Here is a 15244-nt window from a genome sequence, read left to right as displayed (position 1 = left end):
TTATTCATCATCAGCCTGCATCAATCCAATTCTTGATAAAGCCTTCTCCAAGATGATTCCATCTCTCTCGGTCCTATACGTTGGGTTACCAGTTTGGTTATCCACCTTTCGTACTATTATGTCTTTTTATAAATAGCAATTTGTAAAAATATAAGAACTAATTATCGATATTGTTATCTATACATAATTTGAAAACATCTTATGCATATACACACCATAAAAAATATTAAAAAAAAAAAATACGACACCCGACGGGACTAGAAATCTGTATCCGCTGGATTCGCGCTAGTGTGCTTTTCCAGTTAGCTACAGGCATCCTACTTAATTACGACAATTTTAACTAGTAGTTATTAGATGAAATGCTTATCAAATTGTGTTACAATGTTGGATATCGGTTTTTGTATGTTAAATTAAGGTAAATATTAATTAATTCATTAATTACTAACCGACGTCACAGGTCACTCCATTATTTAGTTTTTATAACGTATTTAGAGTTGCTAATAATTTAATAAACTATTTCTTTTATTCAACGAATAAGACATCGACTAGGAGTTGATTAGGATGCCCGTAGGTAAATTGAAAAAGCACGCTGGAAAGAAAATCAGCGGTTATAGATTCAAGTCCCGTCGGGTATCGTATTTTTTTTTTCTAAAAAAGATTTTTTCTAGTTTGTGAGATGTTTCCAGTAGTGCTATGTTTTTCAAATTATGTGTGTTCTGTATATACTCGTAATATAATGTTACATTCTCAAATATTGTGTCTCATTCATTGAGTAAAAGAAATAGTTTATTGATATTTATTGTCTGATTATTATTTTGCAACCAACCTAAGAGATGGGGGATGAGTTAGCTTCTCAAATAAAGTATGATTAGAATATGGGCGTGAAGTTTCATTAATTGACACAAACCTCATAATCATTGTGAAAATATATGAAGTTATCGACTTCCGTTCCTGGCTACAGTTCCTGTTGGTGAAGAAAGCTATAAACAATACAATTCTGCCGGATCACTAGATTCGTCAAGAGCCAAGACAAATGATTGTCTCTTCTTCGGGCTATGTAGCATGCCCCATGTTTGTTTAATATTTCAAGCAAATATCAGTAAATACTTTGTGAATTTCCTTTTAAAATTATTTAGTTTTTAGTCTCTATACGTTACGCGCAGTATGCACTTTTCCAGTAGCTTAGGATTTGGACCTCTCATTTACTTAATGGTAAAAAATATGTTGTAATAGTTTAAAAATGAGCAACTATTTATCTAATTATGTATTAACATAATATCTCCATCAAATTACTGACCTGGATCCACGACGGTCTAGTCCCTAGTTGATAGAGCGGCCGTATCTGGTGCCGTCGATTCGATCCTGCGGCTGAGCACAAAAAAAATCATGTCGCATGATCCAGGCTAAGGATCCAATGGGTTGGTTGACTGGCTAATAAACGTTCCCCTAAAAATAGTCTGTTGATATAACTTAACCTGCTATGCTTAGGAGAAATAATAATGATGATCCTTTATAGTAAATGGTATGACCAACTAAACAAATTTTCTCGTAAAAATGTATTTAAATGAGATGTTTTTTAGTTTTGCCACTTATAGCAGTTACTGGTAAAAACACAGTATTGAAGGTGTGAATGAGGGATTTAACAGTGATACGTTTGAAGTAACATCCAAAAAAGTTCCTGGCCCCTGGTAAATACAGATTGATCCTCCTCTTTGACACACGACTGCCTACCTATTTTACGAAAGGATTTTTTGTTGTCAATGAAAACGGTGTTCAAAGGCGTCTTACTGCCTGCGGCGTCATACTACCAACGTGAAGATCTCTTCACTTAGAATATTCGGCAGTTCTGTAGTAGATTTAATTTGTTACTTACTACAGTTTTTAATATTGCCTGTACGCGCTCATCTCTCTCATGGATATCTTAACTTGAAGTCATGTAAATTCAGTCAAAGCACATTTGAGTGCATGGCAATCTTAGTGTTGGGTAACTGCACCTGAGACATTCCCAGTCATAAAAAAAAACGATACTTCACATCCAAACGTAGGGTTCCGTGATACGCCCGAATAAGGTCGGGTGTGGTGCGGGCTGAGTGGTTTTGTGGGCCATTAACTTCAATGTTCTAAGACCAGTTGGTGGCGTAAACGGTCCGCTCCGCCGCCTCCTGTGGCCTTTGCGCCTCAGGAGTAGGGGGTGTGTATTTAAGAATTAGGACATGGGAAGGTAACAAATAAAAAAAACTCGTGTTAGTTAACTGAATTCGGTGTATATTCCTGCAACTTTCACAATACAAATTACAATGATAGAAAATTCAACTTAGATATTTTACGCGTATGTATATAATAAATTTACAAATACGAACTAAAATTTGTTTTTTAATTATAATATTCTACTAGACATTTTATTTGCTACGATATTATTCATAGATATTTTATCCAATTGGAAATATTTTGGCTGAAATTCTTCTTTCACAAAGTGCTAAATTCTAAAGACAATCTACGCATGAGTAACATTCTTTTAAGTATGTATGCTTATTTTATCGTAGTTTACGTATTAATTACTATAAAATTTCATTTGTTTTGTGGTTTTTGGAGCAAATTGGCATCCTCGCAAACTAATTTACTGTTACAATATGACAAAAATATACATTTTTAGATGGTACATTTTTACCTCGGATTTTGCCTTAAGCGTAGCGTTCAACTTAGTGGGTGTGCGTGTGAAACATGGACCATCAATGCAAAATAAATCCATAACAAAGACTACCACAATGTAACATCGGCAGGTGTGAGAATGTTAGACCATAAAATATACCTACCAAATCATAATGAAGACATAGTCGAGATTATTACTGGTTAAAATGTTTCGTTTCTCGGTAAGTGGATATTCGTCAAAATAACTTTGGATATTCGGTTGACAAATTCAAAGACTGACTAGTCTAAAAGGGTTAGGAAGAGTTTCATCCAACAGTAGATTGACCGGACTGCCAATGATATTAACATTATTTTTATAATCTTTCAAATATCACTGAGTTAACACGAAATAGTCGATCAAGTAATTATATAATTTGTTTTTACTTTCCTTTGTAATTAATTTTCATGCATTTATTTTTAAAAAAGTGAGTTAATTTTAATGTAGGTATTTTATTCACTCGGCAGACTATATAAATCCTTAAAAACAATTTTAATTAATAGATAAATAAAATGTTAGATAACAACGTAAAATACTGTTTCCAATAGTTTTAATATTTCCTTCTTTTTATTAAGGCCTGTTAATTATTATAATATTTTATATAGCATTTTACCAATTCGCCCCTGTTTAAATTGCCAGTACAAAAAATTGTATTCGTTTTTATTAATTATCATTTTAAATAGATATAATATTATTCTGACTCTAAGCAAATAGTTATTTTGTTAAATATTTCAACTAAATAAGTATTGCTAGGACACGTAATAATTTAACATAGCATTATTAAGTTTACATGATTAAAAAAATTGATATTAATACAATGACATCATATTTTAATAAATGAAATCGTCACAATAGTAATATTATATAATATATACGGTAAGTATGTTTTATTACACGAAAGCTTTGATACTAAAAAATAACAGATTATCTTAGACATATCAAATAATTTGTTTATTTACTTATTGATATTTTTTTTAAAACTACTTACTACATATAAATAAATATGATACAGAGGAATACAAAAAAAATGTTGAAATAATCGGATAGTTTACAAGTCCAAATAATATGTAACAATCATGTATTTATTTAAAAAATAATGCAGTAGACTTTTTTATTTTGGGGTATTTTTATTTCTTGGGATGACAATATTATATTATGTTTATAGTACAGACATACAAACTTATCTGAAGAACGGTCAAAAATGGAATTACGAACTACACCATTTTGAAACTTCATTCGAGTGTCAGATTCTGTCCAGTTACGAGTCTTGATTGGGTAGTTTTCGACTGTGACTCCCCCCATCAATTCTTCAGATAAGTTTTTATATGTAATGCGAAACATTTTTTTCAAGATGGCGGGCGTATCTTCCTACTATAGTAGTGTCTAATGTTTATTGTTGCTTATTACGTCAAAAAATGTATTATTAGGTGTATCAACAATAATTGAATCTTATTGTCAACATCAAGATATTTTATAATCACCAATATGCTGGATTTATATTATGTAATCTCATTAATAAAGCGATTTTTCTAAAATGAAACATGTAATTAAACTGAAACTTTTGTGGAATTAAACATTCATGGGTTTGTAAACTATCCAAGCATTCAAATTAATGATACGTTCAAAATAATTATTTATTAATGTTGAAATTATTCAAATCATAGTTAAAATAAAGGCGTAATTATATGCTATGCATAAATAAGTAATTTTGGCAATAAAACATGAAATAAACAAATAATAATTATGGCACTCACCTAGCGAATAATTTATCTGAATATATATTTATCATTGTGCTCCATTTTCATTAGTTGAGACCCTTAAAAACAAACTCACTCCAATTACATTATTATGGAAAAAAAGTGAATGACATCGTAGATGTAGAACCACCAGAGTGAGGTTTAATGAACACTACGTAAGTGTTTATTTAATATTAATATTCATTTCATTCTAATCCAATGTGGAGAAATATATATTTTTAAATAAATATGAAATTAAATGAGCATGCTAAAAAAATATCGTAACTAAAAAATTGTGATAAAAAAAACTTTCTTGAAAAAGGCTAAACCATTATTTACTTCTTAATTATAAACAATATAATTTAAGTCTAGTAATACTGTACACTTAAGGTTTATATATAATATATATTATAGAAAAGCAGAATATAGTAACACACTAGAAATAGGTACAACGCAGAATAAAAAAAAAAAATCGGACAGAAAAAACGGCGTCAATTAATAGTCAAGTAATAAAATTAATAAGTGTGGTTTTTCAAAATTACAGAAATACATTAAAATATTCTGACCTACGTAATTTAATCGGCAACCAAAAAATAAAATTTCATGTAAAGTTTAATTATTCAATATTTGCTGTGATAGAGCAACGTTGTTTGTACAAAAACGGAATCATACGACTGGTGTACTTGAGAAATGTACCATTAACTATTTACACGACTGGTGTATTTGAGATATAATCGTGCTTAGAGTTGGGTTTCGGGAATTTCCCGACGGGAATTCTCGAGAAATTTTCGAGATTTACCATCCCGAATCTCGAGAATTGAAATTTCTAACATTTCTGGAAATCCCGGATCTCGAGAATCTTTTCTCGGGATTCAGGATTCCTCTGTTATCAAATATTTGTTGAAAAACGATTTTCTATATGAAAAAAGTGGACATATAACACAAAACGTTCAAAGACTGATCGGGGCATTTAACACAATTAAGTCAACGTCGACTCAAAATGAGCGCAATTTTTGCAAAATCAGGGAATTCTGTGTCCCAAAAGCTTACGCGATTGACAGTCTGTGTTTTTTGAAATTCTATTTTAATAAGTAATGCTTTGAATTATTTTTGTTTTCCTACTTCTATTTTTGTTTTTACACGGATTTTAGGATTTTTTTAAATCACCCGATATCTCGAGAATTCTTTTCTGGAAATCCCGAATCTCGAGAATTAAAAATTTCATCATTTCGGGAAATCCCGAGATTGAGATTTTCTCGGGAAATACCCAACTCTAGTTGTGCTCAAGTTATGAAGTTATTCTCAGTCCTTTTTAATAAATATAAATTTACTGACAACCAGCAGGAAAAATTTTACTTTCACGATTTTGTGAGATACCGTCATAAAATGATTTTATGATGAACTACTAGTTGCGTACGCATTGTCGTAAAAGAATATTTTTGGTGTTGAATGGGATTGTTTGAAATTAAACGATGTTTATGTCCATATAGCAGTGATTCCCAACCGGGGTTCTCCGCGAGATTTCGCAAAAGCTGCAACTCAATGTTAAGTGTGTGTTTGCCCGTTTTGGATAAAATGTAATATGTTAAAATCACTATCCCATAAAAGAAATCGCTCACGCCGCTGATGCACACTTTCTGAGACTAAAATTTGCTGAGTAGCATTATGTTGGTATGTCATTATCTACTGCTTTACACATATATTGTTTATTTAAATGTGTCGGGCAGGTTTGGGTTCTCATGACTCTAAAACATATCTCAAGGGTTCCACCAAACAAAAAGATCGTGAATCAATTATAGTGTAGTGTAGATGTATGAAAACAAACGTCGCTCTAAGAATGTCAAAAGCAATCCGATTAGCTAAGAGCAAACGTTGCTCAAATTAATGTGTCAATCGTTACGACCATATACCGGATTGAATGTTGGATTTTGCTGACAGTGCCGGAAGCCATGACGTTTTTAACCGTAACCCATCATCCTTATTAATATTTTCAGGGTTTCTATGGATTTTGATGGCCTCCTTTACCAATCGTGAGAAATATCCCTTATTGCAACCCAGTATCTTGGTTTCAAAAACTTAAAAATGTAGTGTATAGTGATGGAAACTTAAATTATTGATGATTTTATATTAAATATTTTCTAAATTACTTATATATAAAATGTTTTATATTATCAAAGATTTCAATCATTCTTTGAAACAGCCATACAATATCTGAAAGGAATTCAACTAAACGTAATTTGTTTTTATGACCTCAAAGAAAATAGAAAAAAAACTTGACTTTATTTAGTTATGAATTTTAAACCGGTAAGTATAGTAAGGTAATATTTAATGTTTTGATTTAGCTTCTGCATTCGTTGATTTATAATAATATATTAATAATAACTTCTATAAAAATGCACGACAAAATACTTACATACAAACTCTTAACTAGCTCCAACACGTATGAATCAAATCCTTATACTCTATAAAGTTCAATAAATTAACATCCATTATACAAAGAAAATATGGAACAAGATTACATACTATAATAAATACAATTTATGAATATGTATTTAATAATATTACGACGTATTCGCCATGGTGAAAAACATCATTATTTTTATTGGTATAAATTTAAATCGATCGGAAAATCTGATACGCCCAGCGCTAGACTAGGCCGAAAAGACGTAACCGAAGATACGCTGCACATGTTCGACGCAGCGAGCGATGCTGTGTGTTAATAAACGTCACAAACAAACAATATAAAAATTCAGTCCGCAGCGCGCAGATTAGTGGTTGTGTATGAGCGCGATATCAAGATCTCGACGCATGATTTTTTTCATACAAAAAATCGTTAAGCATAATATGCAACATCTCAGTGTATCTTCGGTGACATATTTTAAGTTAATTGTATTTATAGTTGATGTAAACTAAATGACCTAGGTCGGTTGATATTTTTATACTTAAACAAATGTACAAACTTCCAGAATTATTCGAAAAAATCGCAAAGAGTAATAAATAGCAACCGCATTTAAGGGAAACAAATAAAGAGTTTATCTCAAATTTGGATATTAATTTATTCAATCACAGCTGAAAATAATAATACGATGATAAAACAGTTTCTGACTATATCGACGGTGAACTTTAAAAATACGGTCGATAAAGAGTTAAACGCGAAGAAAATTTATTTTGACAGTTCACAAACTAATAAAATAAATGCAGTATTCTGAAGTTTATACTAATAAATCGAATATTGTAGTATGATGATCGATTGTTTCGGTTCGGATCCTACGCAAACATGATTGATATGACACAGTGGAGCCACGATTATCCGTATATATAAACCAATTTATTATGTTATAATTTGTTGTTTGATTATCCATACATTGATTGTCCGGTGTTCATCCTGATAGTCAATCTTAATTATTCAGATAACACCGGATATCTACGATACATGAAATTCTCTAACGGTTTGATTACCGAATTGTCGATCTATACATACATACTCAATTTAATAATAATTATTGTTGGTTCAGTACCGTTAATGTTGATTTAAAATAAAATCTAAAGATACATATTAATACGTACACAGCAAAGACATTAAAATGATACTGAGACGACACGGTACTGAAACGTTTGAATGGGTCTTTATCTCTGTTATCAGTAAGTATATGTCCGGATAATCGCGATTATACTGTATCGTACTACTTCGGATAGTACCATCACATATATGCTGTTCGGAGCCTCTCGTTCGGTTCCCGGTTGAAGAGTTTGGAGTAGAAGATGATGATGCTCGGCGGTGGTTGACGGGCAATCTACTTGCACTTGCGCGCGCGCCGCTGGAGCCTGCGCATGCGCCGGTGCCACTCGTCCCGCCACTCGATCACGATGGTGCGGGGTCCCACTGCCAACCCTGGCACCTCCTCCTCGTCCTCCGTGCCCAGGATCAAGTATGACCTGGATACATTAAAGAGATGATACAAATTAATAATATGATATCTATGCATCGGGCAGTGTCAAGTTTCTTTGACGCAAATAACGCAACCGATACGTCAGAAAAGTTCAAATAAGTCATAATGATATTAGATGATACCAAAATCTAAAAAAGATGCGTATTTCTCACATATTGAGTGGGATATAAATAAATCCCAACATTTTTGATTTGTAATATTTTTATATTATTTAAAAATATCTTTTATTTTCGGTAATCGTTCACTCGTGCTGGAGAAAGTTATATTAAAATATAAGTTTACTGAATACCAACTAAATAATAATATGTATGTACATATCTACATTCAGACAAATGTGCCGATGTATATTGCCTTACAATCATCGGGCGTCCATATCACAGGATGAGGGTAGTATTAAAACTTCTTTATAATACGTTAATTCGAAACCGGCTTCAGAATGGGTCGATTATTCGAACCCCGTATGAGTTAAAGTACAGTCGTATGATAGAGTTAAAAAAATTTAATAATGTTTTTGTGTTTTAAAAATTATCGATGACTTAATTTCGGGTTTATGTCACGCCTATTTATTATTTAATTACATATAATTATATTATACTGTATTCATTCACCGTAACAAAATAAGTTGATTGATGAGGATGTACTCACTTATTAGGCTTAATCCTCGGACACTTGCAGGCGAGGTCTGCGGCGCTGAGAAATAGGGCGGTGGCGCCGCGGCGCAGTCGAGATTCGGGGGCGCGCTTGTACACCGCCTGGACGGCGAGCGTCGCGCGGATCCACTCGCCGGTCGCGTCCACCGCCCCCGCCGCCTCCGCCCCCGCTCCCGCCGCGCCGCCACCCCCGATTCGTCCCACGACTTTCCCCATTATTGCTATAAGAAAATATTAGATACATAATCAATAGTTTTCATACAATATGTAACCTGAAATAAAAAATTTTGATATTCAACTTTTTATTAGTACATTGGCATTATGTGGGCGCTGAGCCTTAGCCGGGTCGCACATCTATACCCATCCGACTGCAACACGTCGAATATGTTGACGCAATTTTGTTGGTATATACTTAACACATGTAACCTAATTTACCTCTGCACACTTTTCGAATGCGACTTTTTAGTTCGAAAAAAAACAGCTGGTATTCCAAGCAAAAATTTTCAAATTGATCCCAAAATGTCGCACTGCGAGTGGAAGTGAGAAGAAGTGGCTTACGCATTCGCGTCGGCCTGTCGTGTGATGTCACAGTACCGGTATGACCTCACCTATGCGCACGGAAGACAGTTGCAACATTGTACCCCATTTTGATTTATGATTATATCCCAGACAATTTTCAATGCGGCAAGGTTTTTCAGAACAAAGCATATCATTCTCATCTATTTTTTTTTCTTAACATGTCCGATCCTAATAAGATCATAATACGATCTGATATGGGTTCCAGGTTCGAATCCTGGGTCTGGAAAACACAAATATTGTTTTTTAATTTGTGTTTGAGTCAGAGTATGGACCTAATAGGTTAAGCAAGTGGCTGACATCCATTTCGCAAACCTCCACTCTGTGCCCATTTATGATCCTATTAGGATCGGACATGGTCAGAACTTACATTATGGTTAAAAGAAAAAATATGTAGTAAGTAGGTAATAATCAATATGCAGGATATAATTATTTTACTCCCATATGGGAACCGGTGGTCTTTGGAAAAAGCACAAAAAAATAATTATATCCTGCATATTGATTATTACTTACTACATATTTTTTCTTTTAACCACGACGTTATAAATTTATATATTCAGCATTCGTTAAAAATTTATGTATTCAGTTTAGATGGCATGCACAAAAATGCCGTGTTTGTTTCATAATTTTATGTATGTTGAGATTGAAATAGTGAAAATTAAAACCATTATTAAAACTAAAAGTTCAGGGTCATATAAGTCTGAAAGTGTTGCCGAGCCTGCAGTTTTAATTAAATGGTCCTTATGCTAAGTGCAGTCAAGTCTAGATTTGCTGGAAAATTGTTCGCGAGTGATAATATTATATTTTTTCTTTGTCAAAAGAGTACCTACATTTATATCTATGACATCTTTAATACTTAACTCGTGCATACGTCAAGAGCTTCGTTTTCGTTTTATCATTCGGAAGTTTCTTTCACTCGGGCCGAGCAGGAGTAATTTGAAATAAAATGTTATGACTAAGTGGTAAAAAAGAGTAAAGACAAATGAAATACATACCGTAATCTCTGTTGCAGTACTTGTTCAGATTCAACCTTTTTGTACCCGCGCGACACTTTCCGCATTGATCTGAAATTATACAAAAAGAAAATCACATTAGTAATAATTATTGATACGAAGAGATTATTCATACATGTTCGACATACACAAACACTTGAGTTCGTTAGCGGACACATCAGTCCTCGGTGATTGAAGTAATCGCGAAGAGACGCTTTTGGACGCCGCCGGAGAGTGCGACACTACGTCATGGCCCCCACAAGGGGGGGGGGGGGCTGACAGGGCTCTACCCTGAGGGCCCTGGCTCAGGAGGGGCCCGGCGAAGCAAGTCGACCAGATAAGTGAGATAAACACACATTAACAATTTGCTTTAATAATAAAAAAGGTCGCCTGCGGGCATTATTTTCCTTCAATAATATTATTATTTAAAGTTATGTGGTTGTATGATACAATTTTCAATTGTGTATCAATACTCGACATCTTCATAATTCGAATGGATGTATTAATAAAAATATACAATAAAGCACTAAATATACAGATTAATTTTACCGCATACACCATTTAGAAAACGCTACTGTGGAGTGTCACACTGGCTTTATGCTTAGCGATAGGTAGGGGGGGCCGCCAAAGATTCTAGCCTGGGGGCCCGTTTCACGATGTGGGGCCCATGCACTACGTATATTTGTGGCATAACGTCAAGGGTTCCGTCGCTGTAGCCGACCCTCCTTCATCCTGAACAGGTATAGGTGTGATCTTTGCCTCAACAATGAGACGTGCCAGGGAGTAAGTAAATATTCATACATACGTTGCTTGTTTTCTTCAGCTGAGGCATGGTCTAAAACGATCGTGACTATGCGACTCGCAGATTGTGCAAACGACGCGTGACGAAAAAAACATAATTTGTCATAAAAATTCAACATGCATCCATTTAATGTTATGTTTATTGTTCTATTAGTAATAATAATAATAATATATTCATTGACATGTTTTCTTTTTCAAGAAAATGGGTAACGTTCTTTAGTCATCTTTACACGATTTAAGAATTAATTCCCTCGACGCCATCACAAAACAAATTGACGTGTTCACAGCTCGACTATCGCTCTCCGATTGGCAGCGAGTCCGAAATTTCGTCGCACCTATAGTTGAAAATTATTTGCCGTTTCACTGAAGTATGCTCATACGATAGTCAAAAAATCATCCGAATTTCTTCACGGTGACTAGGGATTGCAATACCGAATGAAAATACCAATACCGGTATTTCGGTATTTCCTATTGAATATCTACAAATAAAAATATAATATACGAGTATGTAAAAATCTCTTTAAAATATTAATATTTTATAGCATGTGTCATTGTTGGTCACCAAGGACGATGAAGGGTCACGGAAGTAAACCAGACATCGCGTAACCCGACAAAAAACTACAGCGCTTATTTTAATAAATACATTTTGTTTTAACTTTCAATACCGAATATATCGGCATTATCTGATTTTTAAACACGGTTATTGCACTGTCGGCGCGATACCAGTAGTTATTATGCGTTCAAATCCCGTCGAGCATCGTATTATTTCATAGTATATATGAAATATTATGATTTTTTCTAGTGGGCAAGTATCTGAGGTGTTTTCAAGTTATGTATGTTCAATATATGGAATGTTACATTTTTAAAATCTTGTAAATTATTCGTTGAATAAAAGTAATGATTTATTACAATTTAATTCCGCAATTTTTGTTCTTTCATATACCTGTTAGAAAAACTCTCTTCCCAAATAGAATTTGTTCTAGTTCAATAATGACTATGATGCGGTATATAAATCTAAAAACGCTCAACACTCCTCCATTGATTTAGTGAAAATAAAATTATACCTTACATTTACTTTATTATCACAAAGGTTTCAAAATTCTTGAGCGAGCTTTACCGAATTCTCGCGGAACCCCAGTTGGGAATCACATCCATAGACTAAGGAAGAAATAATTACAAGATAGAAAAAACTTTTTATATACCACGTTTTTAAATTTTCTGTTGAATCATATAAACTTGACAATTCTATGTACGTATATCTTAATAATTTAATAATTTAATAATTTAGTTGCTAGGACCACCCCCTTAGCAACCAATAATAGTGGATTGGATTACGGATTTCTTACAAAATAACTTGTCATGCAAAACAGAATTAACTGAAAATGAATTCAACTCTACTTAAAGATGGCTAAAAGTATTAAAAGAATGCATTGGCATCGTGTTCTGATACATTCTAAAAGTTTCAAATGTCTAGCTAGTCGATAAAAATCGATTGCAAGATTTGTACTGGATAAACAACCACCGGACAAATAGGAATACGACCTAAGAAAAACGTTGTAAAAATACTCCTATACTTATAACAACTTAATATTATAAATGTCCACTACTTACATAGTTATGTTGATACACGTGAATTTGACATTATGTAGCCTGAGGCTGTTTTGGCTTTGATTACATCAAAGAGAACGCCGCGAAAATCAAACAAAAGAAATCACAAAATGCAATATGGCTGCGGGTGGAATGATTTATCTGACGTTTTTCGATTAAAACACAGAATGATTGCGCTTCTGTTTGCTCCTATGAAATATATTTGGACATTATCCCTCCAATTTTATTTTCTATCTCTTTGATATGTTTACTTTATCAGGGGGCCCACGATATTGGATGATCCTAATTTAGTATCATGAATTCTGTCGGATAAGTTGACAGTGTTTTAATTAATTATAATAATGCACAATATAGGTATGTATACGTAAGTACCTAAATAATTCACTTGTGTGGATTACAAAATGTTGTTTACTTTAATAAATTTAGGTACTGTATTTTAATACAAAACATATTTTAACGACGACTTAATATCTAGTAGTTTTAAAAATAAATTAGTATTTAGTAGTGGAAGGTACCTTCCTAAGTTTTCTCCAAGAAAAATTATTTTTGAAATAAATACGACACACAGCAGGAATCGAAGCCGCGCCTCCGGGATTCGCATCCATGTGCACTGACCACTAAGCATTTTGTAAGATACGTACACATGTATTCCACGGTGAAATGTTCAACGAAGAACTCGTCATTTGATAAAATGTTATACTCACTCATGTTTCACGTACTACGGCGCACGAATAAGTGTCCCACGATGAACTGCATACGTACAACTTACATTTAACCATGTTTTTTAGCATGCCCACATATGTATGTTTTAAACCAATTTAAGAATATCAATGCATTCGCGTGTATTCTTTGAAGTTTACTTTATACTTTGAATAATTTGGAAGCGAAAAATCCCGTTCTTTAATGTCGTTTTAACAAACCGCCCGCTACATTATCTTTCCGAGATACGAAGCTAGCATATTTAAGAAGGGAAAAACGGTTTTCTCAAATACACAGGACGCAAGTATCCGGCCCGGGGCTAATCGCTCGGAAAATTGTTTCTTCAGAAAAAAACGGTCCGCGGCGAAACAATGTGGGAATAGCGCGTGTCGCATCCTAATGCTGCAATTTTTATCGCAAAATCTTCCCTTAATGGGATGATATAAATTGCTACATTATTTCAAGATTAAACTCAAATTTCGGTAAAAAATAGGCATATGTAGATACTAATATAATACTGATATTTTTATAAATTATTTTTTTATTCAACGGATAAGACACAAGATTTGGGAATGTAACATTATATTTATTGCAGTGGCGAAGGGTGGATGTAGGCTGTTAAGATCCGCCATAAATAGTACATACTGGCTTATTAATAGTACTAGTATTAATAGTACATAATATTGGCTTGTGTGTCTCTGATAATTACCTTAGGAATCGAGGGCATCCTTTGTTTGTTCTCCCAAGGTGCAGAATTAACCTGTCATTAGTAATGCTAATTGGTAGGGCAACAACGATGTTTAATGAAATCGCTTCGGATATTGATATATTCCACTTACGTGAGAGTGAATTTAGATGGACGTTGTTTTATAAGTTTTTAAGATACTCGTAAGATCTATCAAAGTTCACTCTGTGTGCTTCCATCTACTTTTATTTTTGTTATTTTTTTTTCTTATTTTATTTCTTATTTTATTACTTATTGTATTATTAACTCACATTTCTCTGTATTTTTATTTTAAAAATTGTTAAAACTTATTTTATGTCATGTCGTGAACGCTTTAAATTGATAATTTGTTATGTTCATTATATGTAAAATAAATAAATTTGATTTGATTGATTTGATACTAAAGTTTGTCAGTCATACGTATTTGTTTTCATTTGCATAATACTACAATTTACAGATGGTGCTGGTTTGTTTTTAAAAGTCAATTAAAGCCTGCGAAAATACTCAATTCAATCATACCTAAATCGCCCAAAATATATCAAAACCATTTTGGTTCGGTAAAGGGATGAATTTACTAAAAACTAAAACAACATCTGTAAATTGTAGTCAGTTCAATAAAAACAAATACGAATGACTAACAAAGCTTAATGTGCAGTATTAATGGCGGATCTTAACAGTCTACCTCCACCCTTCGCTACTGGTATATTGAATATAAATAAATTGATACCTACCTTAATTTAATATACTTACTAAAACCGATAGCCAACATTGTAATGCAATTAGATAAGCATTTCATGTAACAACTACTAGTTAAAATCGTCA

The 15244-nt window shown here is 33.3% G+C and overlaps 1 protein-coding gene across 1 annotated transcript in view; it reads right to left on the bottom strand.

The window, feature by feature from the left end:
* Window positions 1-2252: 2252 nt before the first annotated feature.
* Window positions 2253-15244, bottom strand: part of NetA (Netrin-A) — a 566225-nt gene continuing 553233 nt past the window's right edge. The window contains exons 5-7 of the mRNA XM_085959389.1: window positions 10594-10662; window positions 9018-9243; window positions 2253-8358 (exon numbers count right to left, since the gene is read on the bottom strand). Coding sequence (XP_085815515.1) covers window positions 8217-8358; window positions 9018-9243; window positions 10594-10662 — 437 coding nt within the window. The 3' untranslated portion in view covers window positions 2253-8216. The remainder of the gene's footprint in view (window positions 8359-9017; window positions 9244-10593; window positions 10663-15244) is intronic.

The sequence above is a fragment of the Rhyacophila brunnea genome, unplaced genomic scaffold (assembly GCF_057557595.1).
Source record: "Rhyacophila brunnea isolate RB1 unplaced genomic scaffold, BYU_Rbru_1.0 scaffold_9, whole genome shotgun sequence".
Taxonomy (NCBI): domain Eukaryota; kingdom Metazoa; phylum Arthropoda; class Insecta; order Trichoptera; family Rhyacophilidae; genus Rhyacophila; species Rhyacophila brunnea.
Note: the sequence above shows the minus strand (reverse complement) of the source record. Positions and strands in the feature narration are given on the sequence as shown.